Here is a 22,393-nt window from a genome sequence, read left to right as displayed (position 1 = left end):
ACATACTGTATAGTGCCAAGTAATGATGACACAGTAAAGTGACACAGATAAAGCGGTTCAAAGTGTGCAATGGATTGAGAAACTATCCGCAGTATTTGGACATTTGGGGCTTCCGCAAATAAAGAAGTTGGACTCCCTTACTGTAACAATCAGTGGAATCAGTCATGGAAATCTACTGTGAGCCCTGATAGAATTTCTTTCATTCTATCATCTGAATCCTTTTAAAAGTGGAGTGTTAATCTTCCAGCTTTTATAAATAGCTGGTGGTCCACCTCTCAATCACACAAATGTCCCTTCTCTCGCAATGTAAACGAAAAATCAATACCCTGAGCGTCCCTCTCAAAGGTTGACCAAAACAAACACAGGTGGTACTTTACAAAAAGCACTGCCACAGAGAGAGAGAGAGATTCAGTCGATTCAAACCAACTTTGACAGGATGCAGAGCATAATGGCAGCGGATATTAAAATGCTTTTCTGTGTTGGACTTTTTTTCGTATTAACAGGTATGAGACGATCTGGCGGGTTGACAGAGATTTCTTTGGGTAGATGGTTGTCTTAGCTGCTTTTTTATGTCTTGTTGGTAAGGTGTGGGAAAGTCTGCCTTCATCGGGAAGAGCCACAGCGGAGGAAAGGACGATCTTGTGCTGCAGTATGTGGTTAATAACTCACTGAGGGAGCATCCAGTTCTCACCAAACTCAGACTGGTAAGAGAATCAAAGAACAGTGTCTCATTTGGAAAAGATTTCAACTTAATCTTTGATATTGTAACGTTTTCATTCAGGTCAACCTAAAAAAAAAGTCCCATGTTATAATCAGCTTGCTATATTTAAATAAATTCAGTTCAGGATTCTTCCAGTTTTGGACAATTTTATGAAACCATGCATGCCAGGTTGTTATAAATTGACTCTAAATTGCCTGTAGGTGTGTCTGGCTCTATGTGGCAGCCCTGTAATTGACTAGCGACCTGTCCCCCCCCCCCTTCTCCTCACCCAAAGTCAGCTGAATTACCCTCGAGCTCCTCTCTCGCGACCTTCAAGGATAAGCACACATATATATATATATATATATATATATATATATATATATATAGTTAATGGATGGATAGTTCAGGATACTTTTAAGCAACATTAATCTATATGCTGAAGCCACCAGCAGGTTATTTGGGTCAGATGAAGGCTGGCTGGTCATCCTGCGCTCCAGGCTAAAAACCAGAGATGATGATTGTGCCTTTGAAGTTGTGGCCTCTAAACTTTGGATCACGCTGCCGCTTCTCAGTGAAAACTGCTAAAAAGTACCTGCTTAGAATTTCATCAGTTCAGTTTCTGATTTTACATAAAATGTTTTATTATGCAATCAGTAATTTACACCATTCAGCCACAACATTAAAACCACTGACAGGAGATTTAATAACATTAACCATCTTGTGACAATACAATGTTCTGCTGGGAAACGTTTGGACCTGGCATTCGTGTGGATGTTACTTAGACATGTACCACCCACCTAGACCAGACCAGGCACCCCCACCCCATAGCAATGACACTCCTTGATGGCAGCAGCCATCCCCAGCAGGATGCAGCCTGACACAGACACACATAAACAAATGGTTTAGGAACAACTCAAAAAACATGAAGAACAGCACAAGGTGTTGACCTAGCGTCCAAACTCACTAGACCCCAAACTGATCAAGTATCTGTGGGATGCACTGGAACAAGCCTGATCCACAGAGGCTCCTCCCCTCAACCCATAGGACCCAAGGGCCCCCCACTAACAACATTCTGTTGCCAGACACCACAGGACACCCTCAGAAGACCCATGTCTGTTCTCTGATGAGTCACAACTGTTTTGGAGGCACAAGGGAGACCTACACAATATGAGGAAGGTGGTCATAATGTTATGCCTGCCTCCAGGGTCTAAGCAGTACATATTTTGGTCACTAGAAGGCAGCACAGTTCAAGAAATGCTGTCTCTCCATTCAGTCAGACAATACAGTACAATGACACTCATTCATATTTTCATTTCAGAGAACCCTTGAAGACCAATGGAGTCGCATGATGGTCGCCAGCGAACAGGCCCAGTTGATGGCAAATCTCATTAGACTGATTAATGCCACTAAAGCTATTGAAATTGGTGAGATTATGTAGGAAGGCGCATAACGTGGAACTAAAATCCAAATGAAAACATAAATTTGAAGTTTGAATATTACTGCCATTCTCTTTCGAATGTTTTAAAATATTTTTTTAGTCTTTTTTCTCTTTTCTGTCGTTTTGATTTGGGTCATATGACCGATCAGATCCATTAAGGATTGATTAAGTCTTTAATGTTGACATCTAAATTTAAGAGTTGATTGATTACATAATTGAATTTTAAGACAAAGATAATTTGAGATTGTGCAACTTGAATATAGTCTTTAAATAGTAAATACTTGAACATTCCCCAAAAGAGGTAGTCGTCACATTGACTCGACACTGACACATTGATCGTTGGGATTAAGATGTTTGAATGCTACAAATTCAGTGATATATTTAAATTATTGATTACACATTTCACATTGTCAGATCTCCACAGGCTCAAGTCTAAAAGATTCTCTTATCTTTTTTTGTCCCTTACATCTTGAAAGATGCGTTTCATCTTGAAAGGGATAAATATAAAAATTTAAAATGATTCGGTATGTTTTTTGTAGGGATGTACACAGGGTACAATGCACTGAGTATGGCTTTGGCAATGCCAGAAAATGGACGAGTGGTCGCTTGTGAAATAGAGGACGCCTACGTGGAAATTGCCAAACCATTTTTTAAAGAGGTGAGAACGGCTGGACAGCTTTTTTTGTCTTCTTTAAAACAAGATTTTATGAAATAAAATAAGATGTTAACAATTGAATTGCATTGCATACACGAGTGAGTAATGTCCAGTTCCTTGCGCACTGGAATCTGGCATTTTGCAAGTGAGATTGATTGCTGCTTCACTCAGAACAAAATTGTGCAGCAGACAGCACACTGGACATCTAGGTGCTGTCAGTGTGTCTCCACAAAATGCTGCACGCTGGACAGTAAAAAGGTGTCTGCTCAGGAAACTGTGTCACGTTACGATGCAAAGCTAAGCAACAAAATCAATTCAGGATTTCCTCTGCACAACTCCCAGTTCATATAATTTAACTTTCTGTGTAGGCTGGAGTTGAAAATAAGATAGATATACAGCATCAAACGGCCATGAAGACACTGGGTAAGGGCTTTCATAAATCTCACTCATGATTACAGATTTTTAAAAAGTGTAATTTCTACATTATGATTTTTCTTTCTGCTTCATCAGATGAACTGATAACAGCTGGAGAGGCTGGAACGTATGACTTTGTGTTCATTGACGCTGATAAGTCCAACTATGACGGATACTATGAGAAGTCACTGGAGCTCATACGAAAAGGGGGCATTATTGCGATCGACAATGTAAGTGCTCCTCCTCACACAGGCAGGTTTACGTTTTGACTGTGAACAGGATGAAGCAGCTCTGTTGTTGATCTATCTGAAGGTGCTGTGGAGCGGGAAGGTCGTGAATCCGGCTCCCACTGACCTCACGTCCCAGGTTCTGGATGCTCTCAATAAGAAGCTGCACAAGGACCAGAGGATTGAGCTGAGCATGCTCACCGTGGGGGATGGGTTGACTATCGCCATTAAACGCTAAAATCACTAGTAACAAAATTAGACATGTTTTATTAATAGTGCACTTGTTCTTGAAATCAGTGAATAAAAAAATAGCCTTTTGTCAGCCTGTTCGAGATCAGATTACACATTACAGCTTCCTTTCATTGTTCATAGTCTTATAATCTATCTATAAGGATTTTAAGCATCAAAATCAGTTATTGGCACATATCCTTTTGCTGACAGGCTAATATAATCAGCGGTTTTATAGACAAATAAGACTGAGACAACCATCTAAAGCAACAAAATAGCAGCGAAATAAAGTCAGTTGTTTTTAACTGTTGTGATTGAGTGTTTATACACTTCTTTATATGTGATGTTAGAGATGGCTTTGATCAGATTTCCGTCACTACAATACACAATACAATTTTGACGTATAATATTCTTGCATGTCTACAAGCTGAAGGCAAGCAGTGTTCCCCTGTTTAAGAACTGTTGGACATTTGTGTTGCATTGGGGGGCTTGTGTCATGCTTTTATATTATGTACCAATAAAAAAAAAAACAAAAAAAACAAACGTTTGTCCTTTCAAATGCAGAAATACTCCGTTACCAGTAATAGTCCCACTTAAGTAAATGCTTAGGTAAGCCTTAAAATGTATTGTGAACTACTTGTACTCTTCAGTAGTTGCGAGCCTTTGGAGTTTCTCCGGTTTTACAGTTCCACTATGAAATACAACAATACATGAGAGACTTAACTGATAATTGTTTATTAACATGTCACTATAATTCTGGAATATGAAGTTATCCACATTAGCTTTTTTTCTGCAACATAGACGAAGTAACGTACAAATTAACGCTTCAAGACTGTAATATCCAGTACTGAGCAAAGGTTTTACGCACTACAACCAGTCCCAAGTTATTCTGCAGCAGCATGGCAACCCCACACTGACAATCAGAGTCATAAAGAACTATCCCCAACCGCAAGAGGAAGAAAGAGTCCTCTAACACATGCTCTGATCTCGACATCAGAGTCAGTCTGGGATTCACATGAAGAGGCAGAAGAAGAGCAAAGACAACTTCTCTGCGGTGTTTGAAGTAACCGTCCTGATAAGTACTTGGGAACACCATGTACAAGTGAATAGAGGAGAATTAGTGCAGTATTAAAAACAAAAGAGTGGTTACACCAATAATAGAGTTGACAGAATTTTTTTTTCTGTCTGCTGCTCTATGTACGAAGTAAACGGATAAAAATGAGTTTTACTTACGCCTACATTGCTACATTCCAGTATAAGGAATGAGAAAAGAAAGATAATTATCACTTTTAACAGGTACTTGCATTTACTTGAGAATCTAAACTCTAGACTTGAATGATGCAGAGTGTAGATAGACAGGTACTTTATTTATCCTGTGGGAAATTCAGTGTCCAGTAGCTTCATCACAAATAATCAGGAGGAAATTTTTCAGTCAAAGATATGAAAGCTATATAAATATATATATTGTTGCTGAAGTCTACTTTCAGTGAAGTGGAAAAAAGCATGAAATTAATTATAGAATAACAGTAAAAGTGGGCTGTATAGAAGTAGGGTCTAAATACAGCAATCAGGCACATTATCACCACCTTGGTAATACTGTGTAGGTCTCCCTTGTGCCTCCAGAAAAGTTGTGACTCATCAGAGAATGGACATGGGTCTTCTGAGGGTGTCCTGTGGTGTCTGGAAACAGAATGTTGTTAGTGGGGCCATTTGGGTCCTATGGGTTGAGGGGAGGGGCCTCTGTGGATCATCCCACAGATACTTGGTCACTTTGGGATCTGGTGAATTTGGAGGCCAGTTTGTGCTGTTTTTCTGTTTTTGTGTGTGTCATTGCTATGGGGTGGGGGTGCCTGGTCTGGCCTAGGTGGGTGGTACATGTCTAAGTAACATCCACACCAATGCCAGGCCCAAAAGTTTCCCAGCAGAACATTGGATTATCACAAAATGGTCAATGTTATTCATTTCTCCTGTGAGTGGTTTTATTGTGGCTGATTGGTGTACATGGGTAATTAGTTAATCATGAACAATGCTAACAACAACAATAATACTAACAATAATGGTAATAGTAATAATGTACTATTAAGAGTTCATTGTTATTTGATTGGCATATAACTCCATTCACCCACGTCACTGGTGTCTGCGTCAAATTGTGCAGTAAGCGCTCATTAGACCATCAGCTGATTCTACACCTTTTCAGCACGGCGGACAGCTCCGCTCTGCAGACCAAGCACATGGCCACGGATATAAAAGCCCACACGGAGCCTCTCTGCACCATACATTCACAACGACAGCATGAGTCGCAGGACGGAAAGCGGGTTCGACTTCCCGCACAGGATCAGTCGAGATGTGTATTCTCCAAACAAAACGAGACGTTTGGGATCCGACACGAGCGTCGTGATTAAAGGGACGACACCGGACATGCATTCGACCAAGCAGTTATCCGGAAAGTTTAATGACAAAGAGCTGATGCACGGCTTGAACGACCGTCTTGCGGGATTCATAGAGAAGGTGCACCAGCTGGAGCACCAGAACAATCTGCTGGAGAGGGAAATCGAAGAGATCAGAGGGAGAGCAAAAACCGCATCATGTTTGGAGGAGGAGTATGGACCAGAGCTCGGGAAACTGAGGCAGATGGTTCGGGATATAGCTCATCAGAAGCACCAGGTTGAAATCGAGCATCAGAATTTAGAGGAAGAGCTGTGCAGCTTGAGGAGACAGCATGAACAGGAGGCGCGCAGCAGATCCGATGCCGAGAGCTGTATCGCGGTCCTGAAGAAGGACATCGGTGACGCGTATCAGGCCAAGCTACAGCTGGACAAGAAAGCGCAGTCTCTGGTGGATGAGATCCACTTCCTGAAGAGAAACCATGAGGCCGAGGTGTCAGAGATGTTTGATCAAAGCCAGGATGCGCAGGTGAACGTGAGGGCGCACGAATTTGACCACCCCGGCGTCACTGCGGCACTTCGGGACATCAGGGCACAGCTGGAAGGTCACACTGTGTCCGACTTCGAGCAGATAGGGGAAACTTTCCGATCTCAATTTGCAAAATTAACGGAGGCAGCTGAGACCAAGCGAGAGGCGTTGAAGGCGACTCAGCAGGAGATTCAGGAGTACAGGAGGCGCTTGCAGGCCAAAAACGTTGAACTGGACTGCGCTAAAGGCACCAGAGAAGCACTGGAGAAGCAACTTCATGAGGTCGAGGACCGCCAGAAGGAGGAAATCATCCGCTATCAGGTATTTATTTTTAGGACGTTTTAAAACAGACTTGTGCAATGTTTATATGCGCATGTTGACCAATAACAAATCTCTTCTGTCATCGCTGCAGAACGCAATCAAAGAACTTGAAAATGAGCTGATAAACTGCAAATTTGACATGTCTGCTTACCTGCGGGAGTACCAGGACCTATTAAATGTGAAGATGGCTTTGGATGTGGAGATCCTGTCTTACAGGTAACATATTTTTGTGCGAAAAAATGTACTTTTCTTTCTGATATGTGTTCTATCTGTCATGAATGCTGTGTTTAACTACCCATTTGAAAAGTTTTATCAAGTCTTTCTACTAAAATCTAATAAATGTTACTGTGCATTGGTCTTTGCAGATAAAATATGTCTTTCCTGATAAAATCTGTCTTTTCTATCTTGCAGGAAACTCCTGTGTGGCGAGGAAGCTCGGCTATCAACAATGTCAGACACCAACATCTCCTTGCCGTACATCTACCATCAGTCCCCTGTTTACACCCTCCCTTGCTTCAGCCGGCCAGGGGGCCCATACCGACGAGCGGAGCCCCAGTACAAGTTTGTAGAGGAGATAATAACGGAGACTACCAGGGAAATTGAGATGTCAGAATTTGAGGAGACGGGATCAGATGAGACAGAAAAAGACGAGCAGGAGTGTACGAAAAGTGAGAAAGGGGGCAGTGAGGAAGAGAAGTATAATAAAGACGGTGGAGAGGAAGAAAGTGACAAGATGTCTGACAGTCAGCAGAATCAAGGAAATGAACTAAATGGAGGTGATGAAATGAGTGCAGCGGAAACTGGTGAAGTGGATGACGATGAAAAAGGTCAAGAAAGAAAAGAGGAATCACAGGAGATTGAAGTAGTTGACAAAGAAGGAGACAGCAGTGTAGATATAAATACTCAAAGCAAAGTTTTACAGAGTGAGAGTCTGGAAGAGGACAAAAATAAATCAGGAGAAAAACAAGCTGCAGGGACAGTGGTGGCAGTCCAGCCAGATCCCTCTTCAAAGCCACAAGATTTAAAGCCAGAGGTCCCTGTGGAGGGAGAACTTCTGAAAGAACCTGACGACGGTAAACAAGAATGTACTGAGGAAGATAGTTTTATCTCAGACCTAGCAAAAAAGCCCTTTATTGAAAGCATAGCTCAAGTGTCTGAAAAAACAGATGAATCTCAAGAGCTAAGCAGCGATGTTCATTTGCAAGATAGGGATGATACTTTGGAGAAAACCACAGATGTTACAGCAGAGACAAAAAGCACTCTGCCCATAGACACAATGGACGTTACAGAAAAAGTAACTTCAAGCACAACACCCAAGAGTGAGGTAAACACTCACACAGAGCCACAGGAGATCAGTAAATCTGATGCAGCAAAAGAAGAGGATAAAGAAGAAAAAGGTGAGGATGAAGTAGCAAACGGTGAGGATAAACAGGCAAAAGTTGAGGATAAAGAAGATAAAAGTGAGGATCAAGAAACAAAAGGTGAGGATAAAGAAGCAAAAGGTGAGGATAAAGTAGAAAAAGTTGAGGATAAAGAAAGAAAAGGTGGGGATAAGGAAGCAAAAGGTGAAGATAAAGAAAGAAAAGGTGAGGATAAAGTAGCAAAAGGTGAGGATAAAGAAACAAAGGGTGAGGATAAACAGGCAAAGGTTGAGGATAAAGTAGAAAAAAGTGAGGATAAAGTAGAAACAGTTGAGGATAAAGTAGAAACAGTTGAGGATAAAGAAGCAAAAGTTGAGGATAAACAGACAAAAGGTGACGATAAAGAAGCAAAAGCTGAAGATAAAGTGGAAGAAGTTGAGGTTAAAGAAGCAAAAGGAGAGGATAAACAAACAAAAGGTGAGGATAAAGAGGCAAAAGTTGAGGCGAAAGAAGCAAAAGGTCAAGATAAAGAATCAAAAGGTCAGGATAAAGAGGCAAAGGTTGAGGATAAAGTAGCAAAAGGTGAGGATAAAGTAGAAACAGTTGAGGATAAACAAACAAAAGGTGACGATAAAGAAGCAAAAGCTGAAGATAAAGTGGAAAAAGCTGAGGATAAAGAAGCAAAAGGAGAGGACAAACAAACAAAAGGTGAGGATAAAGAGGCAAAAGTTGAGGATAAAGAAGCAAAAGGAAAGGATAAACAAACAAAAGGTGAGGATAAAGAGGCAAAGGTTGAGGAAAAAGTAGCAAAAGGTGAGGAAAAAGTAGAAACAGTTGAGGATAAACAAACAAAAGGTGACGATAAAGAAGCAAAAGCTGAAGATAAAGTGGAAAAAGTTGAGGATAAAGAAGCAAAAGGAGAGGACAAACAAACAAAAGGTGAGGATAAAGAGGCAAAAGTTGAGGATAAAGAAGCAAAAGGAGAGGATAAACAAACAAAAGGTGAGGATAAAGAGGCAAAGGTTGAGGATAAAGTAGCAAAAGGTGAGGATAAAAATGCACAATTTGAGGATAAAGTAGTAAAAGGTGAGGATAAAGAAGCAAAAGGAGAGGATAAAGAAGCAAAAGGAGAGGATAAAGACGCAAAAGATGAGGATAAAGACGCAAAAGATGAGGATAAACAGGCAAAAGTTGAGGAAGTAGCAAAAGGTGAGGATAAAGAAGCAAAAGGTGAGGATAAAGTAGCAAAAGGTGAGGATAAAGTAGCAAAAATTGAGGATAAAGAAACAAAAGGTGAGGATAAAGAGGCAAAGGTTGAGGATAAGCATGCAAAAAGTGGGGATAAAGTAGCAAAAATTGAGGATAAAGAAACAAAAGGTGAGGATAAAGAGGCAAAGGTTGAGGATAAGCATGCAAAAATTGGGGATAAAGTAGCAAAATGTGAGGATAAAGAAACAAAAGGTGAGGATAAAGAGGCAAAACTTGAGGATAAAGTAGCAAAAGGTGAGGTGTCATCTGTTAAATCTACCATGAAACGTCTTCCTGAAGTTGAGCATTCACAGCCAACTAGTGGGGATAAACTTCAAACAGTCCAAACCGTGTCACCAACTGAAACTATATCCATGACTGCAGGAATAAAAGGCGAACATCAGGGGGCACCAGAGAGCAGCCAGGTTCATAAACCAAAACCATCTTAAGACTCAGAGGTTAGATAAGATAAAAGGTAGAAGCACAATAAAAATGCAATAAAACAGTGGATATCTGCAGTGAATGAGGAAGACATGATAAAGAATGCTTCCATACTAAATCAAACAAAAGAGCAATTGGTGCAGGCCAATATCAGGGATTGTGAAGCTCAAAATAGAGAATGGCTTATTTAAAGCAGATGCAAATTACAAGGCATGAGCTGAGACTACAAAGGAAGAGAACAGTTCCTTAAATGTTTGCAACAGCTTTACTTTTGAACTTTAAACCAACTTGTGTATTGAAAACTCTGACTCACCTGAAAACAAATATAATTATGAATGTAAAGAGCATTTTGAGTTTCTGTTGATCTTTATCTGCTTTGATATGTGCTGAAAAATAAATGCAATAACTGAAACAGCCAGTGATTCTGGGTTTTATTGTGAATGGAGATATTAAGAGTTCAGAAGCATAACAGATATGGACGCACTTCCAGTAACAATTACTGGGCCGCTGTATAAATAATGCAAACATTTTAGATTTCCGCTGTAATGAAGACGAACCATTCAGAGATGAATCGATTTTTTTGCTCACTCACTCCTCTGATGTTAAAGTACATCAACATCAGTTAATGTACAATCACAACACAATCAAGAATGCTTGTATGATCAATTTATCAATCTTGCTTCTTTATATCATCAATTCAACTAAAGGTTGTTCAGACCTTCTACCCAGTTTCCTAACTTGTGAAGGACTATTTACCCACGTCTCTTCATTGTTGCTGCTTTGCTTCGGTTAGTCTCTTGATCCATCTGCCCATCCTCACCCCATTTCATTTTAACATTTTCCTCTTTCAAGGTCTACTTACCTTGGAGTAGAGATGACTGGGGGTGTGTCAGTAAAATTATGCAACCTCATTCCCAAAACATCCCTTTAAAAGAGACTGGTCTGCACTTTGGGTTAGCTTTCTGAAAATACTTTAGTCACAAGTCTCAGCTTCAATCTAATTTTAAAGATTGAGAAGCAATACTTCGATCCATCACATCCACTATTATAACTGTACTAGAAAGTTTATCAAACCAGGTAGTTACTGAGGTTTGCTTGGTGAAACTTCAACATAACATACTAAAAATGCATAAGTAAGCTCAAGCATAAGAGTTCAACGACTTTATTGAAAACTTGTACATACACTTAAGGACCTCCAAGACTTCCTGTGGGCTCCATCACCGCCCAGCGCAGGGAAGCACTTCCGAGAGTGCATATGTGCAACTTGAAGTTACACTTCTTTCAGATAATGATAGTTTGGCATTATTGTGAACATTTATTACACCCCCGTTTTCTGTTTTTTTTTTCTGCTTGGTCGGCCATGTGACCCAAATTACAGATCCCACTTTCAGCGACCCAAAAACTGTCCAGTTTGAGGGAAGCTGTGCAGCTTTAAAAGAATATCACAAACCCTCATGGCCAACGCAAAACAAAATATTACAGAGCTTGAGCTTTTGTCCTTGTGTGCATGATCAGGGAGGGTGCAATAGTACTTAAATATTAGCTGAAAATAAATTTAGTGTACTTTAAAGAGGTTTGCGAATGAAAACTGTTCAGATGACAAAGGAATATCAGATGGTTGTGACGGTAAAATCAGAGAGAAAGTATGACCACTCTCACCACACAAATCCGTAAACTAATGTTCTCACATTAAAAAAAAAAAAAACGGAGTGTCTGAGATTATCACAAGGAAGCCACACAGTTGATGACAGACATAGGGATTGTATTGATCAGATTATTATGGCAGTGCTGGACAGGAACAATGACATGATATATAAATAACAGGCCAACAACTGTCTCTTGAAAAGTTGCAACTACAAAGTAAAAAGCAACAAAGGTAAAATGTACCAATGACAAAAGCACCAACTTGACGTGGTACTCAAGAGTTTGTTGCAGAAGCCTTTGAACCAATCTCTCCATAATATCCCCGTGCTGGTTTGAGTTGGACACACATTTAAGGCCAGATTCTTCTGATATTCCCTAGTCCCTTGCAGTATGAGGAAAGCTTAGGCCTCCAGTTCCAGGCCCAGACCCAGCTTGTGGCCGCCTGCGTTGATGTTCTTTCCATCGACCAGGCCAGACAGAGTGAGCTTCACACCTGCACAAGCAAAAGGATCAAACGTCAGCCGTCACATTACTCAAGCAAAGGTTCAGAGACTTGAGAATGAAGCTCGACTGGAATTGCAGGCTGTTAAGTGTTGGTATAAATAACTCTACTCTAGGTCAAATCATTTACTATCACCGTTTCAAAACTGGAGTACAGAGTGAAATGACTCTAGAGTTAAGAAAGAAGTGTAGTGCAGCGATCAATTAAACCATAAGAAACCACCTTACCAGGTCTCAGAGTTTGGGTGTACCCGACACCAACAAGGCTATTGTTGTTCACTTTAGCCTGCAAATTAAAAACACAAAATTCAGTCACTGGTAATTAATTGTGTAAGTTTAACATAAGATCTGTTTGACTCCAAGTTTCCCACTCCATTACTTACACTGACGGAGGCATCTTTGTCCAGCTGGTATTTGGCCGCGATACCGAAGCGTGTGCTGTTGCTGCCAGCGGTCCATGCCAGGTTCACCGCTGTCTCCAGCTTGTCGCTGACCTTCTGATAGATGGAGCCACCGAACTCGGCTCCATCATTGCTTTAAAGATCATAAGATAGAAAAATCTTATGCTATTGGGAAATTGGGATTTTTGATAAAGGTGGTGGAAGTCTCGCCATCATTTGAAACACTTGTTCCACTTTTCAAAGCTTTAAGCTTCTCATATTCTGTAACTAGTTTAAAACCATTTCAGAATGACTTATTACATACAGGACATTCTGTGTGGTTGTTTGGATTTTTGTATCATGGACAAAAATAACATTGCATCCTACAGATAGCAACCATTTGTCATAGATGCATCGACTGTTCCATTTTTATTCTTAATACGGCTTTATGGATTATTAGCCTAAAATAAATCATAAAAAGGCCAGTAACTATGTTATGCAGTGTTGTTGCCAAGTCTGCTGCTTTGAACACTATGTTACACATTATGTTTCTAGGGTTGCTGTCACCTTTATGTTGCCTTTGAATAACTGAAGTTATTGATAAAAAAAATCCAAACCTCATGAGAAAAGATCTCCACTTACACATTGGTGTGTAGCTGGAAGTCTCCCGTCTTGTAGCCAATGGCGAAGTTGTTCTGGGTCATCTTGGATTTGGCAGTGTCGAAGCTCATCTGGTAACCGGCGAGCCATCCCTCGTAGCCGACAACAGCAGCTCCGTGAATGGTGGGGCCGGCAAAGTCAAAGTCAACATCGCAGCCCAAGTTAACGTACTCGCGCTTGTAGGCGGTCTTAACTTTGCCACTCTTCTTGCTGTTGATGAAATAACAGGGCTTTTATAAACTTCAAAATGAATTGCTAATACAAAGTTTAGCCATCAGATTAAGCATCAGGGTTCGTCAAATACTTTAAATGAGGAACTCTTCACAGTTTGTTAGAGCAAATATACGTTTACCATAGAACAAACAAATTAATCTCATTCATGGGGAACTAAAGGCCATATCTGATTCCACAACTCTACCCCGGATGCAGCAAATACTTTGTGCACTACTCCTCAGATTTACGATAATTCGCCTAGTCTTTATACCAGCTGCCAGCTCAAGTAGCAGACCAGATAAGACAACGATTTCTCTTTGAGGGCTACATAGCTGAAACATTGCATAAGTTCAGCAAGTTTGATTATGGTTGTATCAAAAGGTGAATTAGGCAGACACTGCCAAACAACAGAGTTTTAAAAGACGCACTTGGCTCCACACTGGTGTTTATTTTCCAGTTTAAGTCCAACACTGTCGCCTTGACCATGCTGTCTCAGTGCAGCCACGTAACAAAATCCCTCACTCAATATGAAAGAGGACACACTTCATCTGGGACATGTGCCCTATTCCTCAAGTGATTTGTCGGTCAGAAAAATAAAAAAAATAAAAAAAACACATTTATGCCAGAACATGTAGGCACAGTAGTAAAATTTAGTTTCTTAATTATTCCACAGAACAACACATGTTACAAGAGACTACTTCCATACTGGGACTAGGGTCACGTGGTCGGCAACAACACTTGTCAGAAGCATGTGCGTCAAAGATCGGGTTGCCACGATTACTCATGTAGTGAGACAACATGCAGGGAAGGCTACATTCACCAAGAGCTCAAGTAAAATTTCAAATAAAACTTATTTTAACCATCACCTTACCCAGTGTTTGGTGAGAAGGTTGTGTCAAATGTCAACTTCAGACCTTTGGCAATCTGTAAGAAGGCATGGAGAAACATTCGACATTAAAACAAACCATTTCTGTCCAGTCATGCTTAAAGACTCTTCATTTTGACATCCCTAAAGAACAGAAGTAGAAAATGTTTGAATATATCCCTAACCTGATCTTCAACGGTGATTTCCGTTCCCAAGGTGTTGTCGGTGTTCCACTTCTCGGTGAATGTCAGGCCGTACTCTGACCTCTTGTATTTAGTTTCCAGGGTGCCGGCAACTTTGCTGGTGTCGGTGTTGGAGGAACCAGATGTTTTGAATTCCTGTGGGAGACAATTTTAGAGAAATAGCAATCACAAGATAAGAATAATAAAACGTTACTCTGGACAAAATTACTATGAATAAACTGACTCAGTGCCTTTATGCATCTTGTGTCAGTGAGTCTTTGTACAGGCCGTTACCAATCGTTAATCTGCAGAAGTGGCTGATTGTACTGGCAGAAGATGGATTATTCATATTGATGATCAATTACTTAATTAACTAACCTAGCAATAAAGACACCATTATTATTAATGTATTAATTCTGGATTTCTAACTGTTGATAAGAGAAAACAAGAAATTTAAAGATATCAATCTGGACTCTAGAAATTTTAGAGACAAGATTATTTGCAGCCTTTATAATCCATATAGCTGACTGTTATGCATATATGTCTTAGTTTTGTGTTGTGCTGGCCTCGGGATAAATAAAGTATCTATCTATCACTTATGTAATACTACAGTCCCAGAGGAGCAGTTTCATTTTATAAAGTACTGCATCTGCTCCAAAAGGTTGGAATACCATAAGATGTAGATACCACTATGAAGTCCGTTTTTTTTGGTTTATATTCTTGAATGTCAAATTAAATAACAAAAGACATGATCTTACCACTCCACTGGCTGACTTTGTCTTGACATCGAGCTTCACCAAGCCAAATCCTGAAAGAAAGATTTACGTTAATCAGATTATTTCAAAAGTTTTTAGTCAAAAAACACCTGGCAGCTAAAGAATGGTCCAGTACTACGAGGTCAAGCTATAAGAAATAATACCATAGCCTTTGCCGAAGATGTCCTTGGCAGATTTGCCCAGGTCCGCATATGTGGGAGGCACAGCCATTGTATCTGTAGATGAAAGCAAAATATATTTGTTGAGTCATCTTCCTGATCTAGTATTGAAGTGCACATTAACCACATTGTACATAATAAAACAATAAAAGTACGGTTTAGTGGCGCATATAAAACAAATTCCATGATGCCCGATGCCAAATAAACAACTGAAAAGGTCTGCCATATACTAATGTGGATAGCACCAATAATCGGACGCTAGGGCAGGCGGCTCTTGTCATTGTACCACCCAGGGCATGTATTGGGTATACACTACCCTGGCTATACACTATTTACTGCAAACTGCAACAGTGTCTACCCTTCCTGCAGTTGCTACACCTGTTGCGCAGAAACTAGGCCTTCCTTTAGGGAGCACTTACAACCAGTCATACAGTACTCTTCTGCTGCTGATGACCAGGTGAACGGACTCAGAACATAATCTAAAACCCTGAGGGAAACTGGAGTCCTTTTTAGATATGTTTTACGTTGCCTATATTAGTGTGCATGTAGTCACATTTACATTTCCGGTCTAACCTGACAGTCACGATGTTGGTTTCACTTTTCCTTTACACACATCTAGCACAGATGCTGCGATCCAGTGGTGCAGGTAGTTCCAGCAGTGTGTGACAGCCAGCACACAAGGTTACTGGTTAAGACAGTGGCCATTTTGACGCACTGGAGCACCCCGTCCAGGCCTGGCTCTTAATAATCTAGCCCTCCACGTGAACTGGCAGGCACAGCTAGGCGTGGCACGGTACATGCCGGCGACAATTAGCCGGACGGGTTAATTAAACGGTTCACCAGCACCATGAGCAAGCTAGAATTACACCTGTGGTGCGAACTAGGCCACGGAGCGGTTAACGAAAACATAACAACCGCTTAAGTTATAAGTTTTAAATGTTTTCAACGAGTAAATTTGAAGAACACGCTGTACTTTTAAAACAGCACGGAACTTGTGAGCCAAAGCAAGGCTGACATTTTTACCCGACATGTGACAGACGCAGCATGCTAAGTACGGCTAGCATAGCTAACTTAGCTAACATGCAGTAGTACCGGCGTATGCAAAGCGCGCCTTAACGCTGCTTATTCCTTGTTCTGGAGTACATTAAGAGTGTCACCGTGAATAAATGAGTCACTTACCGGTAAAATACGGGTCTAGCGGTGAACTAAAGTGACTTTTTTGGAGATATTCCTCACACCGTAAGTCAGAGCCAGGCGTCACCGGTTGGAGGACGAGCTGAAGGAGACTGCACTGCAATGAAATCCAGACCTATCACATCCCGGCTAAGGACCCGAGGTGGCCGCATGAGTGCCTGAGTACAAATGATTGTCAAAATCATAGACTGTATGGTAAAAATCGCCAAATTATTCAGATTGCAACGGCAGCACCAAATGACACGGTGGTGCTGCAGTCTTAAATTTTGGAAGGCTTAAAAAGTCAGTGAAATCAAATGATTTAGTTCCCCTTTAAGCACCGCGAGTAGATTTATTTAGTAAGCATGTCACAAAAATGCATTAGAGATGTTAACACACAGGCTATTTGCAGCCTGAAAATAAAAATTCTTAAATTAATCTCAATTTCTTTCTGTCTAACAAATAGGTCTGTACTATTTTGTGTGCGTGGATAGGTGGACAGAAGAGTCACAGTTACGGAAAGGAGGAGCAAAGAAAACATGCAAGAAGCAAATAGAATTGATGAGCCTGGGAATGTAACTGATTTTGCTGGAATTTAATCATGAACAAAATCTGACCTGTCAGTCGATTGCAAGTTATCCTGAACAAGATGTGAATGTACCCTGTTCCATAGTTCACATTACAGTCAGTGAATGTGCTAGAAGTTTAAAGATTTATCATGTGAAAAACTGTGTCAAGTTGGCCTATGAGCTCGTAATATTCACCCTTTGTGCAAGTATGTCACATCTTAATCACAGATTTGACCAATACGTGCTGTACATACATGCAGGCATGTATAATACATGCAAAATACTCAAACATATGTGTGTTGTTACATTTTTGATTACCTGAATATATGTAGCATCCTTCAAGGATTCAAGGATTCAAGGATTCTTTATTGTCATTACGACACATGTTGGTACATGGGAAGGAACGAAATTGGTTACTCTGGTCCCGATTCAAGCCATAAGTAAAGAAACAAAAAAACAAAAGTATAAATATAGAATATAGAATAAAATTATCTTTCCAAGTATTATACAAAATAGCAGGTATGTATAAATATAGGCGGTGAAAAGTATCAACATAGAATTTAACAGCAATGAATTGAGGTAGTGTGCAAATGGAGTTAAAGTGACAGTGCAAAACAAACTGCAATCTGTGCAGATGTGTCCGTGGGTGGCTGTTGGAGGGGGGGCGGGGGACGGGGGCTACGGAGGTCTTTCAGCGTTCAACAGTCTCACAGCCTCCGGGAAGAAGCTGTTCCTCAGTCTGGTGGTCCTGCTCTTAATGCTCTGTAGCCTCCTGCCTGAGGGGAGCGGGACGAACAGTGTGTGTGCGGGGTGAGTGGGGTCTTTCCTGATACAGGTGGCCCTTTTCCTGCATCTGGAGGTGTAAATGTCCGTGGTGGTGGATAGACTGTGTCCCACAGTCTTCTGTGAAGCTTTCACCACCCTCTGCAGAGCTTTCTTCTCCGGGTGTCTGCCCCTTCTGTCCACGATCATCTCCTTGGTCTTCTTCACGTTGATGCAGAGGTTGTTTTCTCTGCACCAACCCTCCAGGTGTTCCACCTCCTTCCTGTAGTCGGACTCGTCGTTGTTAGCGATGCGTCCAACCACAGCTGTGTCGTCCGCAAACTTCACAATCAGACAGCTCGGGTGAATCGCTGAGCAGTCGTATGTGAGCAGGGTGAACAGGATGGGGCTCAGCACGCAGCCCTGGGGGGAGCCGGTGCTGAGGGTGATGGAGGTGGAGGAGACGTCGTGGATCCTCACAGACTGCGGCCTGTCGGTTAGGAAGTCCTGGACCTAGTTGCAAAGGGTGGAGCTCAGTCCAAGTGTTGTCAGTTTCTGTACCAGGGTCTGTGGTATGATGGTGTTGAATGCTGAAGTGAAATCCACGAAGAGCATGCGAACATAAGAGTTCTTGTTCTCTAAGTGGGTGAGTGCGGTGTGGACCACAGAAGAAATGGCATCCTCTGTGGATCGGTTCTTCCTGTATGCATACTGGTGCGGGTCCACAGTGATGTCGATGTAGTCCTTGATGTGGGCCATGACCAGTCTTTCGAAGCACTTCATGACTATCGGGGTGAGGGCTACTGGCCGATAGTCATTCAGGCTTGTCACTGTGGACGTTTTAGGAACAGGGATGATCGTGGCAGTCTTCAGGCAGGTGGGAACTGACGCCTGTTGGAGGGAGGTGTTGAAGATGTCTGTCAGCACCTCGGTGAGCTGGTGTGCACAGCCCTATTTCTCCTATTTCTTGGTGTAAGTTTAAGCCAATACAAAATGTCATATGATGTGCTGTACATATGATAGATGATAGATGAGTAATATTTCTGTTGGATAAACATTAATTCAAACAATTATTGTGATTTTTATTGCACCACATAGCTTTTCTATAGAGTGCAAGCAGCTTCTTTTAACCACAGGGAACTTGGAAATGGCATAAGTACACCATATCACTTAATACATACTATATATATATATATATATATATATATATATATATATATATATAGTGATTACTATACACAATGAATTCCCACACAGCCTGAAAATAGATATCATGTTTATTCATTGATGAGCTTATAAATAATACAATGAAACCAAGAAGCATATGCACAGGTCAAATAAAAAAAGAAAAAAAAGAAGCACATTACTGCACAACCAGTCGATGACCGTAACCCACATTCAAGTACTATTAAGAAGAGTTCCAGTTATACACAAGCAAATAGAAGTAACATTTAAATGCGTTGTTGATGCTGAACCGCCAGTGTGCTGTATGTAACATCTGTACAATCTGCTTCATCCCGCTGAAAAACAGAAGCAAATGTGACTGGTAAGACTAAATGAACAAACTAAACTTTCTGATAAGAAGAATCAGGAGGTCAAATTATATGTCCTCTGACGTACCAGGACCATGAATAAAATGAAGTGAAATGACTACACTACAGGAAGCGAGAAACAGTGGTTTTTTAATATTTACCCTTTTTACAGCCTTTTTCTTTTTCACATCCACAGAAGCGTATAGGATGTCCACATCACTTTTGACAGATGACACCTGGGGTTGGGACAGACGCAGTTGCACTCAGTAAAACCACGAGTTAGATTTCGGTCTACTTGAATAGTTTAATATGAATGTATGAAACCTTGAGCTAAATACTTAACATTAGAGTAAGTTACTTCCCCTTTAGCCTTAAGTTTCATTATATTTCACCATTTATCACCATTTCCACCCTTGTCGAAACAGTCATAAAAAAAAGTGATAAAAAAGTGCTTCCCTTTAAAGGCAAACCAAAGATCAGTAACTCTAAGAAAAATATGGTCAATAATCCCTAAAATATTAGGGATCCATCTGCAATCATATATGTGGACTGGTTATAGATTCACTGAAAATGTTAAACTTGATTTCCTGATCACAGGACGTTACCTGGGCTGAAGGTTTTCTCTTGTGGGTGACAATACTGTATGTCACTTCCTCATCCGCCTGTGGTGCATGAGCAAAACTAAATGTCAGAGGACAAACCTCACTTTTGCACAACTTCAAAATAACATCTGTTAAAATACAAAACAATCTCGATAACATGGCAAAAAAACAGTCTAGCAGGGAAATAAATCAGAATAACTTACCTTGGTCGTTGCTTTGGTCCGCTCTAGAAAAACAGAACATCTGTTACCAACTCACTCTGGAAGAACACAAAAATTTGAACTTTTAGTAAAAATATTGAATACTTACTGCGTTTTAACAGGAACCAGACGAGCAAGGTCAACATCACAATCAGGATCAGCAAACTCAGAGGGATGATGAGCATTTTTAGGTCAAAAGAAGTTGTGCTGCACACAATTTGAGTGTGAGTTAGGTCATTTGAAAAGGCATAACAATTCATAGAAAGTTTCCCTAATAAACTGACTATAGTGAACATAGTAAACCATAGACTGCATATAAATGCAAAGTCTCCTGACCTGTGTTGTCCAATTTCATTGGATACCCTGTCTTCAAAATCAGTAGGACTGGGTGCAGCTAAAACAAGACAATCATTGATAGAGTAATATTATTAATTCCAAATAACTGATACACTTTTACATTTTCTAATCACTTTAGGTACTTACAAGTAGTAGGCTTCTCAGTAACTGTAACATGCACTGGCATCTGAAGGTCTCCACTTGCACACCAGTACCAGCCACTGTCCTCCTGTTTCAGCGCACTCATAGTCACAGTAAAAACATTATCCCCCGTCTTATTTATGTTCACTGCAGTTCTGTCTATTGACCCAGATGAGCTCTTCACGCAATTTCCGCCAATCCTGCACCAAGTAATTTCCTTTGAGGCACTGCGACAGTTGATGGTTACGCGTTCTCCAGTAAATCCTTTAACCTCCTGATTGTCCACAGAGAGACTGGGCGTTCCTTGATTGAAAACAAGTAGTAATGAATGGAAAAAAATAAGAAATAAAAACTGTCTGTGCCATTCAGCCCTCATGTTTATTCTCATTAGCTTTAGACTGATAAAGCTAATGAGTCTCAAAATTATGGTCTCACCGTGTGTTTTTCCTTCAGATTGTTTAACTTTCATAAAGTATTTGAAATGTGCATAAGAATTTAAACGATACTTACCACTGGTAACTGACAGTTCAAAATACGTTCTGTCATATCCTCCACCATGCTGGAAACTACACCAGAAATAAGAGTCGTCATATGTCAGATGTTTTATAGTCATTGTGAAGATTCCTTGCTTTTTGTCATCAGAGATTGAAAACTTCCCTGAATGATGTGGCTGGTTTGTTTGAGCCACATATTTGCAGTAGGCCCAGTAATATCCTTTACACAAGTACTTTACAAGGTCTTTGTATTGCGTGGAATAGAGACAGGGGATAGAGATAGCAGCTCCAGCCTTCACTGGTACTTTACTGACTGAAGTTGAGCTGTGAATTCCTGCAATAAGAAGAAATGCAGTGTTTTAATATTCATTCACCAATAGTATGTATCTATAATCTGCAAGTTCTCCATATTAAATTGTGTCTTTATAATTATGACAAACTGACAGCTTAGGAAATAAAACACTGCCAGGTGAGTACAAATAATCACGTAACTGAAATATCATCTGATGTGAGGACTACAATACGACTATAAAAATAAAAAAACATTTTAAAACATCACTGACCTGTTAGTCCGGTGAGGAGAAGCAGAGCGCTGAGATAAACAGCCATACTGACAAGTGAGTGGAGAAATCAACCGGAATCTGCGCACTACCACACCGATTCTGCACTTCCTGATTTTCCTAACTACATATGCAACCATGACTGTGGTCATTCTTCCTTGTATGATTTGCATCTTATGCAAGCACTCAGTGTTGTGCATGAGCGCGTTCATATTTTTGTGAACTGTGAACTGAATGCTTAATTTTGCCAGCTGTGAGCGTAGACGCGAGTTTCGCTCCATCTGGAGGGAAATAACAACATCGGCTGAAAAAAAAGTCAGCCGATGTGCATACAGCAAGGCTGGTGCAGTTGAAAGAGAAGCAGCTGATCCATACAAACAGCTGAGTTATTTCCTAGTATATACAGTCAATGGTTACTCAAAAAAGCATGTGTATGACGGGCTGGGGATGGATGGGCAGGTTAGTCAGAGGTTCGGAAAAGAAATGAACGGGAACTGTTCATTTTGGAGTCTGTGGACTAAAAAATGTGAACTATGAATTAGAACTAGTTCTTGTTTAGCGTGAACTTGCACAACACTGCAAGCACGAATACATGCATCATACATGCTGGTGACTGCAACATCTGCAAATCACACATTTGCAACATCTCGTATCTACATATGGGAAGACACACGTGTGAAGGTACTGGAAGAAATA

General features: G+C 40.7%; 3 protein-coding genes across 3 annotated transcripts; 2 read left to right on the top strand and 1 right to left on the bottom strand.

The window, feature by feature from the left end:
• Positions 1 to 436: 436 nt before the first annotated feature.
• comtd1 (catechol-O-methyltransferase domain containing 1) lies at positions 437 to 4,142 on the top strand (the record flags this gene model as incomplete). Its single annotated transcript, XM_084561206.1, has 7 exons — positions 437 to 503; positions 586 to 704; positions 2,022 to 2,127; positions 2,681 to 2,799; positions 3,165 to 3,219; positions 3,307 to 3,440; positions 3,523 to 4,142. The coding sequence occupies 7 exons, from the start codon at positions 437 to 439 to the stop codon at positions 3,673 to 3,675; spliced, it is 753 nt and encodes a 250-aa protein (XP_084417332.1). The 3' UTR covers positions 3,676 to 4,142.
• Positions 4,143 to 5,856: 1,714 nt separating this feature from the next.
• Positions 5,857 to 9,957, top strand: LOC311499937 (uncharacterized protein; the record flags this gene model as incomplete). The annotated part of the gene is made up of 3 exons (XM_084561077.1): positions 5,857 to 6,899; positions 6,991 to 7,115; positions 7,311 to 9,957. The coding sequence occupies exons 1-3, from the start codon at positions 5,958 to 5,960 to the stop codon at positions 9,955 to 9,957; spliced, it is 3,714 nt and encodes a 1,237-aa protein (XP_084417203.1). The 5' UTR covers positions 5,857 to 5,957.
• A 1,138-nt stretch (positions 9,958 to 11,095) lies between these two features.
• vdac2 (voltage-dependent anion channel 2) lies at positions 11,096 to 16,625 on the bottom strand. Its single transcript, XM_084561557.1, has 9 exons — positions 16,508 to 16,625; positions 15,314 to 15,385; positions 15,153 to 15,202; positions 14,398 to 14,550; positions 14,219 to 14,271; positions 13,117 to 13,344; positions 12,478 to 12,628; positions 12,323 to 12,380; positions 11,096 to 12,086 (listed from the first exon to the last, which is right to left on the bottom strand). Exons 2-9 carry the CDS (start codon positions 15,378 to 15,380, stop codon positions 11,995 to 11,997), a joined length of 852 nt encoding a protein of 283 aa, XP_084417683.1. The 5' UTR covers positions 15,381 to 15,385; positions 16,508 to 16,625; the 3' UTR covers positions 11,096 to 11,994.
• Between the last annotated feature and the right edge of the window lie 5,768 nt (positions 16,626 to 22,393).

Source organism: Chelon labrosus (assembly GCF_963514085.1).
Source record: "Chelon labrosus genome assembly, chromosome: 15".
In the NCBI taxonomy this organism is placed as follows: Eukaryota; Metazoa; Chordata; class Actinopteri; order Mugiliformes; family Mugilidae; genus Chelon; species Chelon labrosus.
The sequence above is the reverse complement of the archived record's forward strand: the minus strand, read 5'-3'. Positions and strand labels throughout refer to the sequence as shown.

Bases quoted from the DNA above. Each gene is read 5' to 3' on its own strand.
- vdac2 (XM_084561557.1), bottom strand. From the start codon at position 15,380: ATGGCTGTGCCTCCCACATATGCGGACCTGGGCAAATCTGCCAAGGAC. The intron at 15,203-15,313 runs GTATTATTTCTT...TCTTTCTTTCAG, and splicing joins CATCTTCGGCAAAGGCTATG to GATTTGGCTTGGTGAAGCTC. The intron at 13,345-14,218 runs GTAAGGTGATGG...TTTCATCAACAG, and splicing joins ACCTTCTCACCAAACACTGG to CAAGAAGAGTGGCAAAGTTA.